This window comes from Heliangelus exortis, chromosome 7, assembly GCF_036169615.1.
Source record: "Heliangelus exortis chromosome 7, bHelExo1.hap1, whole genome shotgun sequence".
Classification (NCBI taxonomy): Eukaryota; Metazoa; Chordata; class Aves; order Apodiformes; family Trochilidae; genus Heliangelus; species Heliangelus exortis.
In genome coordinates, this window is record NC_092428.1 from 5,848,563 (window position 1) to 5,868,429 (window position 19,867).

At 42.0% G+C, this 19,867-nt stretch overlaps 1 protein-coding gene across 6 annotated transcripts in view; it reads right to left on the reverse strand.

Annotated features, from left to right (window-relative positions):
• Positions 1 to 19,867, reverse strand: part of CNNM2 (cyclin and CBS domain divalent metal cation transport mediator 2) — a 121,878-nt gene that overhangs the window by 11,998 nt on the left and 90,013 nt on the right. For 3 of the 6 annotated variants that reach the window (XR_011726750.1, XR_011726749.1, XM_071748353.1), the window contains exons 2-6: positions 17,744 to 17,887; positions 10,313 to 10,450; positions 8,024 to 8,193; positions 4,607 to 4,700; positions 2,088 to 2,153 (exon numbers count right to left, since the gene is read on the reverse strand). Coding sequence is in view for 3 of the 6 variants with exons in the window: in XM_071748353.1 (XP_071604454.1) it covers positions 2,088 to 2,153; positions 4,607 to 4,700; positions 8,024 to 8,193; positions 10,313 to 10,450; positions 17,744 to 17,887 (612 nt within the window). In the remaining 3 variants the exon portion in view is untranslated. Of the gene's footprint in view, positions 1 to 2,087; positions 2,154 to 4,606; positions 4,701 to 8,023; positions 8,194 to 10,072; positions 10,138 to 10,312; positions 10,451 to 17,743; positions 17,888 to 19,867 lie in introns of those variants that run through there. The other 3 variants (XM_071748355.1, XM_071748356.1, XR_011726751.1) reach the window with 2 other exon arrangements.

A 19,867-nucleotide genomic window follows, 5' to 3' on the forward strand; every position in this document is an offset into this window, starting at 1 on the left:
TTGTGAAGGCTGAGTGAATTTGTCCTGTCCTTCCCACCTGTGTACACAAAATAAGGCTGTGTGTGACAAGAACAGCATCACTGCTGCTCAGGATAAAGGGAACAGCTTTATACTACTGCAACTTGTATCTGCCCTTTCTTTTCACCAGGGGTCTTATGGTACATTACTAACAAAAACCAAAGAAGGACAGAGAGCAACATGATGAAGCATGTGTTTAAAAAACAACAAAAAAAGGGACAGGTGAAACAAAAGGACAGAACAAAAAAAAGTGTGACTACTAAAAGTCTGAAGGGAAGGAAAAAATCTGGAAATGTGGACCATGCACATGTCAGGGATGGAGAAGAGAAGTTCATGAAGAAGGAAGGGACATAAGGGAGAGACAACAGAAGAACGTGAGGCAGATTCATGTTTGCAGAACAGCAGCCTGCCAGCTACCTAGGAGGACAGCCCAGACATGGATACATCTTTTCTGCCCAGGTTTTCCCATATCTTCCTCTACAGAAGATAAAGAGCACAAACCAGAAGACAAGCACCAGTACAACTGTATTATGAATTTGGGGTTAAACAACAGGATTCTTTTTTAGAAGGACCAAGCAGAAGGTCCAAGTTTCATCAAAACTGGTACCACATTATCATAGTGACCAGGCTTACCACATCAGTTCCTTTCAAAGTAGATGCTTCCCATTATTATTTTCCATCAGTGATTTTTAAAAATATTTTTTAGTTGGGAAAAAAGCTAGGAAAGTATGCTTGGCATTTGTATTGGAAACAACTTGCGTGTGCAAAGTGTACACTTATTTGTAGCACAGAAAAGAAAAAAAAAACAAAGAAGACCTGGCAAAACAAAAGAACCAAGCTAAAAAAGATAATCAAATTGGCCAAGCTTAAAATAAAGCCATCAGGTACTTTAATTAAAGAAAGATTAAGCTTCTCCCCCTTTTTTAAAGTTTAGCAGCAGGAAACTTTAACAGGGCAAGAAAAAAATCCCCTGCAGGGCAACAACCTGTAGTTTGTTTGGAATGTGCATGAGACTAATTTAAGATCTGATGGCAAAATACATTTTCAGAAGTGGAAAAAGGAGGGAAAATAAAGAAAGGAGATGGTGAAAGTTCATGAAATGCAAGATATGTATGAATGTTTAGGAGATGTTTCACTTAAATATGCATATCATTATCGTGTCTGCTTTTAGGTCCAGGGAAAGACATTCTTCTGAAACAGAAAACTTCACAAGGAAGAAATATGTTCACTGTGGCCCAAACTATTTTAGGATTCTGCTCTTCCTACAGACTTTCCTGATGGGCTTCTATTTTTCTCAACTACTCAGTGCACGCAGCGTCTGAAAAGCTCAATTCTTGACCCTTCCCAATTTCCAGATGCTCAACTATGTCACAGATCTTTTTGTGGCCCCATTTGTTCCCTCCTTGGTCTCTGCTCTCCAAAGGGATTTCTGTGTCAGTCAACATGGTTATTCAGCAAGGAAAGGTCTTAAGCAAAATGGGAACCAGAAAATCCCACAGGAGGTCCATCAAGGTTCTTGCATATTCCATTGCAAATCCATCTGGCTCAGTAAATCACTGTGCCAGTCCACAGCATTCACCTCACTGAGAGAAAGCTCAGAACTTTGGAGGAATTGAAATGGCCAGACTGTATACAAACCATAGAATTTACCCATATGAGAATATAAAAATTCTTTCATTAAAGTAGTATTCCTTTTATGGCAGTTTAGCAGCAGGCATTCTCCTCTGCCAAATGCATTTTCTCCAGAAATTTTTAAGCCTCAGCCTGGGGGAAAATACATCCTTTTAAAAATCCCCTCCTAATTTTCCACCACCATAGATATGAGAAACAAGAACAAGAACACATTATCAAATACATTTTCTTCAATATGCTTCTAGTTCTCCCCTTTTTGATGACTCCATCATGTTGCCACCATTAATGCAAGTTCAGGATACCTACCTGCGAGGCATAACTCTGTGCTGGACTTCTCCCTAACGAGCAAAGGGGTCAGATAAATACAGACTGCAGCTGACTTTTTATGGCATCTGGGCACTCACAAGAATGGTGAAAATAGAAGCATGCGGATTTACCTGGAGAACCTGCTGCTAACAACTCTGTTCTGCTGACAACAAAGGTACGAGACAGGGACAAGGGAACTAGAAGAGGGAGAGAAAAAGGATGAGATCACGACCAGAAAGGCGGCAGCTATCCACACTTGAAAGGGGAAGGAGCCTTCACACACTGAAGAACTAAAATCAAAAGTGCAAATCAACTGTGGAAAAGTAAAGGGTTAAAACAAAAGCAAACCAAACAAACAAACAAAAAAAGACAATCAAACATTTTTAGGAATAAACCAAAAAACAAGCCAAGGGAATTATAGTGAAGTGAACAATTTTCACTTCATTAAGTGAATGGGTATCCAGTGCAGAACAGTCCATCAAAGTACACTCAGTTTTAAAATAGTACAAAAGGAACAGTGGTGCCTACTCCCCCCTGGGAGTCAGAGAGGTAAAACAAGTCAGAAAGCTTTCATGGGTGCTGTTCCCCATAGGAGTTGAACAAGAAACAAATAAAACAAAGGGTACTTCACAGTTCTCCGAGTTTTCAATAAAATGACAAGAAAGGTGGTGATTCTCAAAGCTCAACCCTGTAAGGATGGGTACAGTGCTGCTCACCATTACTGAAAATCCTTCTCCAACTGTAGTTAAAGAACAAAGCTTCACTTTTTTTTTCTTTTGGGGGGGGTGGAAGTTTTTTGGGGGTGTTTTTTGTTTATTGGTTGGGGTTTTTCAGTTGCTATTTGACTGTTTTTTTCATGCTTTACTTTCCTTTTAATGCCTTCACATTCCAGGGGGAAGAGCAGGCACATAATGTCTAATTAGGACACACTGAAGAACAAGTTTTCTCTTCTTCTGCAATGACTTTGACGTTCACTGAACTTCCCTGTCTACACACAGCAACAGGAATTTATTTTTATGGACTCATCCTAACAGAAAGCTCAGGATGCTGCAAGACACCATAAAAAAAATTCTCTAAAACCTGGAGGGAAAGCCAGCAAAATGAGGGGTTTGCTACTGGTAAGAGTCAGCCAGTCAAAAGTAAACAAGTCCAAGGTTGGCTGAGATTAATTTAAAATAGAGCATATTCTGAAGTTTGACATGACACATTCCAAGACAGATTGCAGGCCATGCAAAGAAAAGACCATTTGGCCTCACAGGACTTGGACAACTGGCATGGTTGTGGGGAGGGTGAGCAACACCAAAAAAAACCCCACACATGAAAGCATTCAAATTGAACAATGCTGGCAAAACAGAAATGCCACAAGAGCTCTCCAAGTGCAGGTCTGTTAGGAAAGGCAACCATGCCTAACCCATCTCCATGCCTGGCCCACACTGCAAAAGCTGAGCTGCAAAGCTGAGTGTATGATGCAGTTGGACATAGGTCACAGTTCCTCATGAACACTGCTGCTATTGCTCAGATAAGACCTGAGCCCAGTGCTCTGCACACTTTCAAATCTGTCAAGCCTCAAAAGGTAAAAGTTAGATTGATCAAATTAAGGTGTACATGGTAAAGCAAGAATTTATCTTGCCTGTCAAAGCGAGCTCACGCATCCAAGAGATCTGCTGTTGTCTGCAGAGTTTAATAGGGCTTTACTCATAACTTACAAGATCACTTCCATTCCAATGCCATTTGCATGTACACAGGTACATACACATAGGTACACACACATAAAGGGAGGGCTTGAGTATGCAATTAGAACAAGCTGTCTCTCAAGTGGAACATGAACCCTGCCACGACAGTAGGATCAAACTTTAACATGAGAAATGTCTCTCCCTGAATCTCAGCAAGTAGCTTTGGGTCATCAGATGCCCAACATCAGCACCCCAGATCTCTCCAGCAGTGCTGTGGATTCCAAGTTGAGGTCGATACCTTAGCGGTGACACTTCTGGCACTAAAATATAAAAGCAAGTGCTGAAATAACAGCACTGGAGCCTACTCTCAGTGGATTATGAACCAATCCCCCAAACTGTGTCTGTGAGGTGGTGGCTTGTGCAGCAACTGCTTATTCTGGGGACAGGCTCACACCTGCCCTCAGACATCAGCTCTTCCCCCTTGCTTATTTCTTGGTTACACTTCCACACAAGCTGACAGGAACAATCGCTTTTCTTGCACCACTGCCCTCCTGGTTCCTCAAGACGCCGTTAAAAATCCGACTGGTAAAGAGAATACTCCCCCCAGAAGAACAGGGTGTTTGTGCTTCGCACCACTAGATGGCCCTCCGCAACTAATTATCTATTCCCCTTAATCCAACCCCTGATACACTGCCGTGAGCAAAACTGCAAAGCTGTTACTCCTCCAGCACCCAACACATCACTGGCTGAGGCCATCTCTCGCATCTTCTGGAGCTGGCAAAGCGCTGCCAGGGCTGGGTCTGGGAGTCATCCCCATCACCAGCCCCCTCCCAGGGACACTGTGCCAGGCTGGCACTCTCTCTGGTAAGAAGGTATCATTTCCACCAGCCTGCTGGACATAGCCAGGGGATGTCCTTCACAGAACGGGCAGGCTTGTGCAGGAGAGCATTGCAGAAGCAAGAGGTAAGAGGACATACCTGGCAGTGCTGTGAGGGCCATCACCCCATAGTAGGAAAAAGCACCAGCTTCAAACTTCATCCCCTCTTTCCCAGCCTCCACTTCCACTTTCCCCTGTTAAGGAAAAGGAGAAAGAGCTGCAATTAGAAGGGACCATAGGTCTCAAGGCACTCTATCAGACTTGAGCCCTGAAAGCTAGTTTTGCCTGACGTTCCCAAGCAGTGTCATGGTCCCTGCAGTTTGTAATGGTGCCTGAACAGGCACAGACCCTGAATGGCAACACGTTCCTGTGCCCTGAGCTATTCTGGTCTTTTGGTGCCCTGCAGAGGAGTGGCATCACCACAGCGCTTCAGGGTGATGCTGCTGCCCTGCTCCAAGTGCTCCAGCCTGCCTTCCCTCAATGCAGAGAGAACAACTACTCCCACAGAATCACAACAAGCTTATATGTAGCACAGTCATCTTGGCATCTTGAGACACCTCGACATTCTGAGCCACAGTTCACATTCATATGCAGAGTTGCCTCTTACACAAACATAGGAAAGGGAGATAGGAGACAACACATCTGTCAGCCTCCTGAGATGCCCACAGAAACTAAGCCTTTATCCCTGAAGGATAAGTATTGGGGCTATTTTGTAGTTTGTTTTTTGGTTTTTTGTTTTCTAGTAGCTTTACGTATTCCAGCAACCCTAAGTTAAGATCCTGCCCTTTCACAGGGTTTTGCCTAGGACTGTCAGTGCTCCGCAAACTGTACAAAGTCACAGTACCACACAAGCACACCCGTTTCGGATGTAGGATGAGCCAAATATTTAACATCACATCCTACAAAGGATTCTAGACTTGAAAGCTGCCACATCAAACATAGCTGTAAACATCCCAGTTACTTTGGTTTATAAAGTAGCCCAAAAATAACTGGCTTCTTAGTGAGACCTGGTTTCACAACCATCCATCCTACTGAAACTGCACTGAGAATTACAGCACATCCCTGCAGACAGAAGAAATCTCACGCAGCTTTAAGGATGAACCACACAGAGGTTGGTATTTCAGGCAATAACATAATTGTTTGTAATAACATAATTACCTGTAATGCTTTCCCTCTGGCTAGGTTGGAAAGGGCAGAGAGACTGCCTGTCCCATGTGTACTTAGCAGACGGAACATCAACTAGACATAATCAGGTCAAAACGAGTCCAAAAGGTTTCTATGTGTTTATTATTATATAGATTTATAACATCTATGTTATTATTTATTACTGTTATTTATATTTATTAATAATAAAATATTATTATTTAAAATAAATAACAATGCCTTTAGCTTAACTGGAGCAGAAAAATGTGAAAACACACTCAATCTGCTTGAGCCCTGACATCAGACCAGTCTGTCTGACTGTCCCAGATGAGGCAAACCACAAAATCCACATAGCAGGAAGAGTGTGCCTAGCTCAGAAATCCACTTTCCTGCTATCACAAGCAACAACTTCATATAACCCCTTTTAAAACCAGTTTCACTCCATAACACAAGTAAGTAGCTTACATTTGCTCATTATAAGCCTTCCAAAAGGTCCAGCTTCATCACCCAGGCAAAGACTGGTGGTAAACAGAACTCTGAACCTACTTACTGCTGGTAGTCATTCACCAGTCAAGACCAGGTCTCCAAAACACATATGCAACCGGGCTTTGATCTTCACATACAGTCAGTTTGGAGCTAGTAACTAAGAACAAACTAGTAATTAGTAATAGGAGTTAAGTTTCAGTTCTAAGACCACTGCTCTACCCAGCACATGCAGCACCTCCAAGCCTCCCAGAGGTGAGTGTACGAAGGCTAGGCATGCTTGGCATAGCCACAATGGGTCCTGGCTGGGATGTGTCCCTATCCTGTTCAAATGCATGCACATATGATTTATGTTGTCCACTGTTTAATGTTCTAACAGGAATTTTGAAAAAACAATGACAAAAACAAATCTCAAACTGGCACAAAAGAACTTCACATTAGCTATGAGAAAAGCTTTGACATTGCATCTGTGTGACGTTGTATCTAAAACAGTAACTCTACAGGGATTACATTGGTAAACTCAATGCACAAAATATACATTTGATTGTGTTCTGGCATGCGTTCACCGTAAAGATATTTTTTGTCTCTTGACATGAGGGAATAAATCCAGGATCATTTAGGTAACAGAAGCAGGGTATTTATCGTCTCTTGATCCTTGCAGAACCTATTTTGTTACCATTTTTATAGTATGTGCCTACAGCAAGAATTGCACATAGCACATTCTGTTTGCAAAATATTTATTGATTGAAGAATAGCTCAGAAGGAACTGGTTGTTCTTTTAAATCGCCCATGTCCCCATTTACATCTTTGCAGCATTACCTCATCCAGGAGGAGCATGATCGTGCCTCTGGAATATTTCTGATTGCAACAATTCAGCACACAAGAAAGAGCAGTGAAAGAGCTACCAATGGCTCCTGAAACCCTTGAAAGAAACGATCCTTTTTAAAAAAAGGATTATGTTGAATCCACAGTATCACATCCCAGTGGTTCCTTAACTGATTTTTCACTGACAGTATTTAAACCTCCCTCCCTCCTTTGAGGAAGACTACAAGCCCTGTGTTACAACTTTAGCTACAATGCTTATGTATTTAAAACACAAACATATTTCAGTCATGCAGGTTAGAAACATAAGCACCTTCCCAGCAAAATCTCTCTTAAGGGACTGTTCCTGCTCAAATGGTGCTAGATGGAAAATAAGTTTCTGTAAATGGTTGGGTAAAGCTTTACAAGAGTTCCTGTCAAGTAACAAAACTTGGGAGATACCAGCACTGGAAGCAATCCTGTACAGAACAAGCAAGGCCTTCCACACTACCTAGGGCTCCAAACTAAAAACCACCCAAATGCAGGGATCTCAGAAAAGGTTTGGATGGCAGGGTGCTCAAGTACAGCAGGGGCTGTGGCAGGAGGTGGCAGCAGCTCCACACACAGTACTATGCTCCCACTGAAACCCAGGCTTCTCAGAACACCAAAGGTACAGAAAACTTGCACTAAAACCTAAACTTGCACAGAAAAATGTGATTTCTCTAAACTTCAGGTCTCCTTTTGCAAAAGGAAAAAGTATCCTGGTCAAACTCCTAACACATGCCCTTTTTTGCACCCATATTTTGCAGCCAATGCCAGCTGTACATGGGGGTTCCTTTGCATTGCCTACCCCAGTGATACATAAAGCAGAAGTAACTTTCAACAGATTACAGTGGGAACTGCTGTCTACCCTTCACAACTGGTTTCACTGTAGCTGAAAGCAGCTCAGTGAGCTCTTCAAGGCTGGCAAAGTCATAAAAGAGCCACCACTCCATTCCCATGTTTGAAAGAAGAAAAACTTCATCAACTGGAAGAGGTATAAGAGGGATATGACGGATTTAGCACATGTCTACATTATCACATGTCTGACCTGTAAAATGAGAACAAAGTAGTCGACGGGCTTGTTTCGCTGATAGAGGTAGTGTTCTGGGGCTTTCTTGTTCTTCTCATCATATTTCAGCTCCTGGATGACGTTGGGATGTTTTAGCAGCCTGAGAAGGATCTTCTCTGACATCTGGGATGGACCAAATGCTTCTACTTCTATAACACAAGATACAACCTGGCATTACACTTCATATGCCTGGCAAGAAGTTATCAACACTCGTTAATACGTATTTGCCTATAAAAGACACACAGCTGCAGAGAGATCCATTATGGAATTGCAGGCTTCCTGTCTTTTGAGACTGTTAGATTTGCAAGGGGGGAAAAAGACCACAGGAATGCCCCACCTTTCATTACTGAAGTATTTTTCAAAGCAACCAAACCACCATGTCTTCATCTGAAATGGAAAAGAAAAAGGCAGCCTAGCCCTCTTGAGAGCCCAGAGTCACAGCTGTATACGCTCACTGGAGAGTTGTATAAATGGAAAAGCTTTACAATTGGGGCACGCAGAATCTTTGAATTTGTTTTTTCCTTCCTCAAAAGATATTAAAGTTACCGCAATTATTGCACTTTATAATACAAAAATGGGGAAAAAAAAATCACTGTTTAGGGTCTAGAAAGTTGCTCTAGATAGATGCTCTACATAAATCAGAGACACAATTGGGGCTGCTGGGGAAGAGTTACTTAAAGTGAGAGACAGTGCAGGTCACTTCATACCATGTGGGATTAATGCCTGACACACAGAACACATTCTTTATGAACTTGCTCTTCAGTGTTCCCAACAGGAGCTGTTTGAAGCAGAAAACCTCATCCTTGTGTAGGAGAGTTAAGCCAACACCATCGAGATTTACACATGCACATTGGTAAGCTTCCCCAACATCTCATTTCAGAACAGGACCATCAGTGATCCAGTCCCTTTCATCTGCTAAAGATACTATTCTCAATTTAGAACAGAGAAACCAAAACTGTATCTTTTATCTTATTTAGCAGTGGCTTCACAGAGAGACCTGGATTTAAGCTACACAATTCTTTCATCCACAAGACAAGTAGAGAAGCAGGACTGTAAGACTATGTCTGTTGAGCAGGTGTTTAGGAAACTCCATCAAGTCTTGTACCACTACATGAGCAACGCCTTGCTTGCTGTTAAATCCACATCTTGCTGTTGAGCTGCTTCCTCTCACCAAGGACCTGTTCGCATGCACATGTGCCGTAGGAGTCCAAGTCTTTTAAAGAATTACTGTCCCTCATTTGAGATGTGATAAGCCATCATGTACATTTCTTTCAAGTCACAGAGGTAAAATAAAGCATGAAGCCAGACTAGGAGCATCTAGGCAGGCAATTACTGCATTTTAGAGGAGGAGAAGTACTAATTTCCAACTGGAGCTGGCAAACTTGAGACCAAACAGCTTTATCATTTTCTACCCATGAATACATGTTGAACATAGCAGTGGAAGACGCCCATCTGAAAGACCTGCATGTGAGAAGTCTTTACATGTCAAAGAGAGACAGCATGAGCAATAGGAAGGTATGTTTTCCACAGCCTCTCCTGTTAACACGTCTCATCTCTGAGGTGAAGGGACCAACTTTATGATGAAAGACAGCATCAGCCGCAAGAAAACATTCAAGGCCCTGGCCTCTCTGCAAGACTGCCCACCCAAGGGCTAAAATATCAAGGGATATCCCTTCTGGGATGGAGACAACTGTCCTCTGAAACCTGAAGTCATCAACGGAGGTCACATGCCAGCCAGAAATCCATTTTAAAAAGTACAGTTCAATCACCTGCGCAGTCTGCATTACGTGTGCTGGGACAGTTTTTCACTTGGAGTCAGAAAGTTTCATGGAACAGGTTTAGACCTTCCTGCAAAAAGTCCAGCATCTCTTTCTGGAGAAGGCGCCAGAGTGCAATTACAATCAGCTGGCCAGTGGTATCGAGTCCTCTTTGGTTTGTTCCCTGAGCTCTTCCTAATGGGGTGTACTTGCTAGTCGTTAATCTGACGGACTCTAGACATGCAGTGCGGCACTTGGCATTCATCCTTACCTTTCAGACCAATTTAAAGTTACTGGTCCACCCCTGGCAAATGTCTCAGAGGGTTCATGCCGACACTGAACACAGGAGAGGAGAGAATTTAAAAAGAAAAACACAACAGTGGCATTACTTGTCACCCCAAAATCCAGCCTCCCTTCCCACCTGCACTGTCCCACCCACCTCACCGGCCTTTGCTGACAAGCTGCCTCCGAGGCCCTGGCATGAACACACAAACAGATAACCCACACTTGCCTGTTGCCAGGAACCGGTGCATTGCCAGAAGGAGCTGCGGTGATATTTTAACCTTCATCTCGCTGTCTGTCTGCTTGAAGGCAGAGAAGTCCTGCTTCCTGTCCCGATGAGCTACTTTCTTTTTCGTCTTGTTATCAGCTGGGGAAGGGAGGGTGGGAAAAGAAAGGAAGGAAGCGATTTCTGTTAGAACAGGGTCCAACAAGAACAACGCTGGATGGAGTCAGCCAGGATGGCTACCCAGAGCACCGGGTGCTGACAGACCCCTCATGAAAAGCTCTGCTCATCAGCATGCAGCACAAACCAGAAACAGCCATCCAGCTGGGCTGCCAGCTCCCCTGGAGGGAGCCCCTGTCCTGCAGAGTCAGGCACCTACAGTTTCTGCCAGTTCAGTGAGGCAAAGTCTCTGCTTGCAAACATCTAATTGCAGATTGGCTCTGCATACTGCATGTGTACACCTCTAGGTGGGGATTAGGAGTCCAGCAGAGTGTTATTAACCACCAAAAGGTGTTCTACAAAAATATCTGTGATAGATACTTTTTTTTTCCATACACATCCCTTCAAAAATTCCCAGCAATTACATAGACTAAATATACAAAGACTTATTTCTCAGGCTGTACCATGACTCCACTGGATCTCCACAGTTCTGGCAAAATCCACAAGCCTTTTTGTCCAAGTAACTCCACTAGCTAGTGTGTGCTCTCTCTTTTACCCTGTTGATACTTCAGCAAAGGTTGGTAAGTTGTATAGCCTGGAAGTGGGAAACTCTGTCTGCTTTGCAGTCACCGACACCAGAATGAAGTACTGAGTAGCTTCAGCAGTTCAGATACGGGATTTGGCCAGCTAGTGATCCTGGACTCCTGTCCTTAATTTAGCTAAATGCCACTTAGTTCATCTGTGGTGGGGAATCCCCATTTGTGAAAGACAACATGAAGATGGAGTTGCAGAGGCAAAGTTGCTATTATCATCCACCTGCTGAGCTAATCGGCCAAAATGTCTGTGAAACCAGGTAAGTGGAGAGCTGTAGGAATGTTGAGGTATGGTATACATACATTTCAGGGGGAAATGTCCCTGCTTAGGTGGCAGGCTCTTGCTCTGGTCTGGTGACAGTGTGTAAGATGGCATTGGTTGTAACCACAGAATGCTGTCAGACAGCTCTGAGCTCCACCATATATTGAAGGAAACCCAAGTCTTGAGGCAGTTACTGTGAGCTCCTGATAATTGATGTCTGGCTCAGGTTCTAGAGTCTTAGTGGGGAAAGATACTGAAAATGCTGTAGCTACTTGTCTATCAGCCCCTTAGTCACTGGTTTGAAATGACTGGACTTGTGAGAGACCACAGGCAGTTCTGGGACAGTGATTCACTGCAGACAATTCAGGCAAGCACAAGAAATAGTGTAGGTGAAACCTCATGCATACTCCCAGATAGCTGTTGCCAGATTTTTGTTTATGCATGCAAAGATAACAAAAATGATATACCATAGCAAGGAAGCCACTGAGATGTGGTGTCTTGTCGGTGTACAAATAGATACTACAAACTACAAAAAGCTCAGAGTGGTTGAATTTGGGGCTTGGAAATGCACAATATTAGTAATTACCAGATTTCTAGAAAGACTTTCCCAAGTTACTTAGCCTTTTAGATATGAATACATCCAGGTCCTCAACTTCCCATGGACAATGCTCCATTATAGGAGTCTCACATCTAAACAGCAATACTGTACTAATAGTAACATACTTACTCTATACATCTAAAGTTTATTCTGGGAGCAGTGCAAATGAGAACACTTGAGATACCTGTTACCAAGCACATGGAGAAGAATGATGACAACCCATGCCCTTTTTCTTCTTTGAAACCAAAAACCTCTTGTCCTACCAGTGCTTTACCCAGGACCTGGACTACATCAGGAACTGTAGCTTCTGTTCCAAAATCAGGCATAGAAACCACCCAAGGGAGGGGTTACAGACTGAAAACAGTCCCTGTTTTAGGACTATAGTCTGAGATAGATCTTATCTGTACTTTCAGTTAAAGGAAATATGGATACCCACAACAGCAACAGAAAGTGAATAGGAGAAGCTCTCAATAGTTCCTACGTCTTTTAAGTGGAAGGAATAGTAACTATGCTTTTTTCTGAAAAACTCAGAAAGCAGTTTTCTGGGTGCTGTTTTTTACAATGCTGTGGCAGAGATGCTTTCTCATTGCTCTCTTCAGGGGGTCAAAAATTACTGAAAGAATAAATTTTGGCCCTGGGACAGGGAAATGTCTCTTCAGAGGGGTTGTAAAGAATCTCTGTATTTCTCCTGTGAGTGAGCTGTACCACCTCAGGCTTCACACTACACTTCTGGTACCTGAAAACAGGGCCAGCATCACACCATGGGAGGATGCCTTAAATCTTTCTGTCTGCATCAGTCATCCAGGTAAGAGATCCAGGCTCTTACTACAGTGATGAGTAATTTCAGCTCCTCCTACTGCTTCCTTGGCAGCTTGTCCAGAAAGCTTCCCCCAAGAAAAATGTTACATAGTGAGAGCAGAGCTATATGGCTTAAAGCCATTATCTTGGCTTCAAGGCCAGGTTGGATGGAGCTTTGAGAAACTTGATCTAGTGGGAGGTGTCCCTGCCCATGCAGGGGGATTAGAACTAAATGATCTTTAAGGTCCCTTCCAACCCAAACCATTCTATGATTCTATGATTTTTGTAAGGGGTGGTCTTAATTCTTCTTCACTATCCAAACAACTTCTGACTTTCTTGTAAAACATAGGAATTAAGGATTGCATGGTGAAAGAAATAACTGAATCCAGCCCAGGTATTTCATTCTTGTCCTTCCTACAGTAAGTGAGATGGAGACCTGGGCACTGAAGTTATCTCAGTATGGTGCTTCAGTGCTGCAATGCAGTCTGGTTCTGCAACATGAACAATGTCACACATGAGGGATGTCCTCAGTGTAACTTTTGGTGAAATATCAACAAACACTCCAACTATCTTCAGTAGGTTCTGGGAATATTTAGACTTTTCCTGCAAATCAAAGGCATTGAGGTTGACTGTGAGGTCCTGGGATGAGGGAGAGATCTCAAGAGGATGGGTCCAAATACCAGTAATGTCTATCTATTATCATATTCCTAACCTTCCAGGCCTGATGTAGAATACCAGAAATTACTGCATATATGTCCTTGAAGCACCTAGCCTGGGATGGAGATGGCTACAGTGCACGGAGGCCAAACCTTGTATCACCTGAGCAGCCAGTTAGGGAGACAGCAGAGAGATGGGTTCTGCAAATGTACCCACACAATGTTCTGGGATGGGTTCCTGTTCTCTCCCTGTGCTCTTTTTTGTCCTGCTGTCTTCAGGATCTGTATTAACCAGGACAGACATCTGCAGTGAGCTCCAGACAAGAGAATAAGGACAAAAATATTTCGTGAAATGAAAGTGCGGCTCTATCTGGCACACAAGAATTTTGCAAGGACTGAGACAAGCAACTATTTGAGATGTGAATCCCAGATGCTCCAGGAAAAGAAAGCAATTCCCGTTATCACTAAACCTGTGCCCATACTCAGTACCAGGATGGCCAGACTAAAGCAGTCAGGGGTGGATGCTTTCTCAGAGTCTCAGAGTCTCAATCAGCACACACCCTCTCTCCCTCATCTCCTCCAGTGATGCACACACCCAGGCTGACAGCCTGTGCCCTGCACAGGTCTTTTTAAGCCTGTGAGTTTGTTTCATTTTAAAACAAAGGCTTAGGAATTATGTAAATTAGTTTTGCTAGTTCTTTCTGTCCCTAGTTCATAAAACCAGTTTGCCCCTTGAGTGTTTTGGCAACAGACAGAAAGTCAATGGGACCAACCTGAAGCTCTTACACAGCCTAAAACAGCTTCCCGTAAGGATGCAGCTCCTGCAGCCTACCAGTACTACACAGCAGAACATTAGCCAGTCCACACTCCTAATGGCCAACAAGGAAAAAGCATCACTTTCTAACAAGTGGCAACCACCTTGGTATTATCTAAAGATTGGACTCCAGCTACACAAAGCTCTGCTTTCCCAGCACAGGATACTGATGCCCATACCTGAATACTGTGCCAATATCTGAAGGTCTGGCCACATGAATTTGCATTCCACAACCTTTTCTGTGTTGCTACAGTTTCACTGGATAACAGTAGAAATACTTACTAGGGCAAACAATTTTTATTCCTGTAGCTCTGTGGTTTGAATGGGAGAAGTGATACAGAGTTTACAAGCACATATATTTAACATACCTGTTTTAACAGCTGTTTGGAAGTAGGAATGTTTGGCTCAGATGTGGTCCTCCCCTTGGGGAAGCAACTTGCCAAGGCAAAAAAAAAAAAAATAATCTTGAGGTGAAAGCTATTGCTTCCACAGCAGTGCAGCTTGGTAAAAAATGTGCCCCATGGGCTGTCACTGAATGTCCCTGCAGCACAAGCTTGTGATTGCTGAGACAGGCTGCTGAACAGCAGGCAGGTGAGGATGTGAAAATACAATGTAATGCTTACAAACAGACTATTTATCCACAACATGGAGAACATATGCATAAGAGTGCATTGAAGTATTTCATTTGTAGAAAATGAAAATCCCAGATTTTACACAGGGCAAAGCCTCTCTGTAGTGGTATGCATGAAAAGCATATTCCAGCTTCACTTAAAGAGATGATTAAATTCAATTAGAAATCACCAGATAAGACAGACCAGCAGACAAACCTGCTCACTCAAGCAGACTCTGTGGTGTGAAGCCAATGGAGAATATATATCTTTTTCTCTTGGGCTTCTGAGAAGGTTGAGAAAAGCTCTTCCACCATGGCTAGGGCCGTGGGAGTGCAGGACAGATTCCTATAGCGCATCCATCATCCATGAAAAAATGTTCCTACTTTCCATTATTGAGACCCAAATGTACTGACAGGTCTTAATCGTGATGCTGGCTGAGACAGAGTCAGACTCTATCTGTGTCATGATAGAAACCTCTCCACCCCATCTGCATTCCCAATAAAAGTCCCATGCTCAGGAGCATTTGATCTATCCACATGCTGACAGGTCAGACATATTTAATATCTTTTCTTGGTGTTGTCTTCTTGCTCCCAAGATTTCTGTAAGCTGCAATCTATAGCAGACTAGAACAATCTGAAGAAACACCACATGTTTATTGGACACACAACCCTTGAGAAATGAAGCTGCAGAGCTTTAGGAGTGAGAGCAGCTCTCAGGAAAAATTATAAATATACAATTGCTTCTACCTCACACAGTCCAAATGGATTTTCATGGAAACAGAAGAAAGGCACAGCTCCTACACCAAGGTCAGCTGTTTCATTGAATTTCAAGTTTCCACCAAAGAAAAATAAAACATTTTTAAAACTTCAGAAGAAAGGCATAACAATGCTGCCATTTTTTCCCGTAAGGTCTACTTTTAAGTAAACACCTAGCACAGAGAAAATCAGTCCAAAGACTTCAAGTGGGCTTGGTCTGAGCTGAAAGACCAGCTTAGAAGGAACAGCATCAGAGAACTCTGGTACTAGATGGGGTTACCAGCACTGGTATGCTGATGTCAACATCAAAAACAAACTGCCTTCATGTCTTGCAAACAATAAAGTGGTTACAGCACATCAATCTGTCTAAACTCAAAACCTATCACATTTCCTGTGATCCTTGTAGCTTCTCTGGATTTCTGCTCTCTCCCTTATTGATAGAGTTTAATTTGATTTTAAACAGTGGAATTAACTCCAGTGCTTCACAAAAAAGCCAGAAGTTCACTTTGACAGTACCTAGCAGGACTAACCCCTTAAAATTTCCTACATCCTCCAGGAAGCCTAGGAAGTGAAATTTCCCTCCTGTTCTGAACCAGGAATTTTCAACTGTAAAACCTTCCCAGGAAAGGAATTTCAAATGAACTCATGTTCACCAGCTCTATTTTGTTAACCTAGGAAGTCTTCAGATCGCAAAATTAAATTCTCATTTCCTTGCTCTCTAACACGCTATTATTGGTCAAAGCTTGATCACAACATGATCCATGTGCTTTGTCTTAACAAACACAGGGGAGGAAAAAAAAACACTAAAAAGCATATGCAATGCCTTTTCACTTGTAGAAACATGGGAATAGCTCAAAAGTGATAAGATATAGATAGGATCTTTTTGGGAGTATAAAGGAAAGCTGAATTCCTCCTGTAAAGCGTATGTTGTAACTTATTAGCCTAGCAATTAATTTGTGAAAGTATGAAAAGAAATTGATACTAACTGGATTTCTGTGATTTACCTATTAATTAGATTGTTTAGCACAGTGTAAAACACAGTTGTGATTTACATGAACCTTTGCACACATAATACTGGTAAAACACTGCCCAGCTACAGAAAGTAGTTCAGGCAATATCAATCTATTAAGAAAAGCTGAAATATGTCTATCGCACAGTGTAAAGTGCTCATTTCACATTTGGCTTGGAGGGGGGATAGAAGATGCTTGTGTTGGCTTGGAAAAGATGCTGTAGAAACATTCAGATCCCTTTCATGAGGAAAGAAAAAGAAAGCAAAGGACAGATGAGCAGTGTTAAAGATACTTAAAATTATTCTATTACAATAGAATTTAGATACATCCTTGTGCTATGCCTGAACACAGAATAAAATATAGCATCTGCCAGCAAGCAATCAAAGGACAGATAAGAGAGAGATGAAGAATGACAGAAAGGAAGTCCTGTATACAGAGGCCAGATTGTGCAGACGGAAAGAGAAGTAAAGACACTTGATAACTGGCCAAAGATAAGACAAACTCTGAAATGGGAAAGAAGAGTAGACATCTCCCAAGTTCCAGGTAATGGTTGACCTGAAACATCATCTCCCTCAACATGTTACTACAAAGGAAGGAAGGAGCTGTATGAAGTGATAAAAAGAGGAGTCATTTAGGACGTGCTGGCTTTTAGCCCTGAAGAAGACTTGCCATTCTTAGGTTTTCTGAATGAATGACAGAGGCTTGAAAGAGACTTCAGTCCTCTTTGTTGAGCCATGGTATTTACTTGCTTTCTTGTTAAAATATGGTAACACACGGACTACTGGCACACGAGGCAGAGAAGTTATGGAAAAATGTGTCAGGCTGTGAGCACTGTAACTAAAAGGCTTAACAAGGCCACTGTGGTGGAGAACAGCTAACATGAGACTGGATTGTTGTAGATTGTTGCAGTAGAACTTCTTGATGGAAGGGTCAAAACCTGTTGTCCTGTTACAAAAACAGCTGTCCTGTTTCTCAATTCATCCAGCATAAAGGTGTGAAGTGCTCATGGTGCAAAAACAAAAATTACTTTTACCATCTGAGGGACCTGTAGGCCATTTGACCATTGAGATTTTAAATCAGCGACTTAAACATCTCTCAGAACACAGCTATTAAACACAACAGCTGCTGGATGGAGTCTTGCCTCTCTCAGCTATAAACAAAGTGCAAATATTTCTACTCACTGTATAGATCTGTTTCATCCAGAATTTCAGATTTGATGATCTCTTCAATGACATCTTCTAAAGTGACAATTCCCAGGACTTCATAAAAAGGATCCCCTTCTCCTTCATTGTTTACTCTTTGTACTATAGCCAGGTGAGACTTGCCTGAAAGGACACAGATCAGAAATTTAGACATTTTAGGAATTCCTGAAAGATCAGAAATTATAGCAGAGATTATAGCAGACACACTGGTATAAAGACAAAATGGCTAGTGTCAGGCTTCATGAACAAAAAAACAAAGTTTAACAGATGCTTAAAATCATAATCTGAATTCTGTTTAAGAAGTGCATTCCTGGGGCCCGTGAATTTTCCTAACAAACTAAAGGATGGCTAAAGAGATCTTTCTAATGTTCTCTTTCTCTTTCTAATGTCTTTTCCAGTGAAAATGTCACCCTGGCACTGAATTCACTGCATTATCTTCTCAATGGCTGTTCCACTTCTCGTCTCACACACTGGCAGCAGGCAGCCAGCCTGGAGCCCTCCTTTGGGTTCCTGTGGATGTTCTCCTCAGCCTTGGTAACAACAAAGGCCAAACCACAGAAGCATGTGGACAAGGGTACAGATAGGGAGAGGAGGTCAGCCCAGTCCATGAGTTTATCTTCTCCTTCTCCCTCACTCAAAAATATGTAATTACACATGTTCCATATGGGAGGAGGGGTATTTAGGAATTAATTAAAATATTCAAAGTGACAAAAGCTAAGATGAGATACATTACTGGCTCTAAACATCCCTGAGCTGTGCATCATTCAGTGTATTCATTAACACCTAAAGTGCTTTTTGCCACAGGAATAATAACAATATCATGGCCCTTCAAATCTGCTTTGATATCCTTGGTTGCCAGTTTCCCCAGCTGCCACTGAAAGCCAGTTCCCTTTGTAAAGCTGCACAAAAAGTGATATACATTCAAACGGTTCAATAAATACATTTTGAAATACAAATACAGCAAATATCAATACACTTTCTGAACTACCAGGAGGCAAGTAACGTTGCCTCACGTTCCTCATCACCAGTCTTAAAAATGGTACTTATCCCCACCCATGGAAGATAACCAAAATAGTTCAACTTTGCTTACACCCCTTTATAGGCAATAATGTCTGCGTGATTTAAGATTCAGATTATTAGACTAACAAGTATTCAAACTATTCCAACCCAGACTTACTCATGCTTAAAGAATGAAAATATCCCCAGCAAATTAGATGAGGGAGGAAAACTTATCAACTACTGATATAAACACTGCATCAGGTCAGGTCAATTCACTTTGGTAAGTTTTTCACATCTGCTTTCCCAGGGACCCAACATAAGCAGTTAAAAACAAATTCTTGGTGTATGCTGTCTGTCGAAAGTTAAATTCTTTTGCTATTCCCAGCTTGTGATCATTTAAAAGGAATTTTCCAAAGCAGGGTCTAATATTAGACTCAAAATGAAGTTTCCATTCCACTTAGGCGATATTCTCACCAAAGTAACTACTGCATAATCTGATTGTCTTGGAGCTACTCGTTTAGATGCAGATGGACATACTTTAAATACCAACTCCACAGCACTGCTGAGTCTTATCTTGAGGAGAACTAATTCTACAGTGAATTAACAGAAAGATGATTTCTGATTTTAAAGGATCAACACTCATATTGTAGTGAAAGTCTTCCACTATGCCAGGTTTTATTTCTTTACATTCTTTGCAGGACTTCCAGCTCCTTCTGCTTTTCAATGAACAGCATTAAAAAAAAAAAAGAAAAGAAAAAAAGGAAAAAGGTAACTTCATAAAACTATGAAAAATGTAAGTACTATTACCATGGCTTTTGCCCTGTAATGTATTACTGCAATTACATCCTTCAACGATGTTCAAGAACAACTATGGCAGAAAAACATTTCACATGACAAACACAGACAAGCCAAATACTGTAATTTAGTTTCCAACACCTGCTGAAAATTTGTAACTCCTTCAAGAACTACCATGGACCAGAAGTCTTTGCACATGATTGTTCAGATGCTAATATCCAAGGATCACCATTCTGACACACTAGTAAGTGAGAAGTGTGCTCAGATTTGTACAAGAGGATAAAAAATAATTAAAAACAAATAAACAAC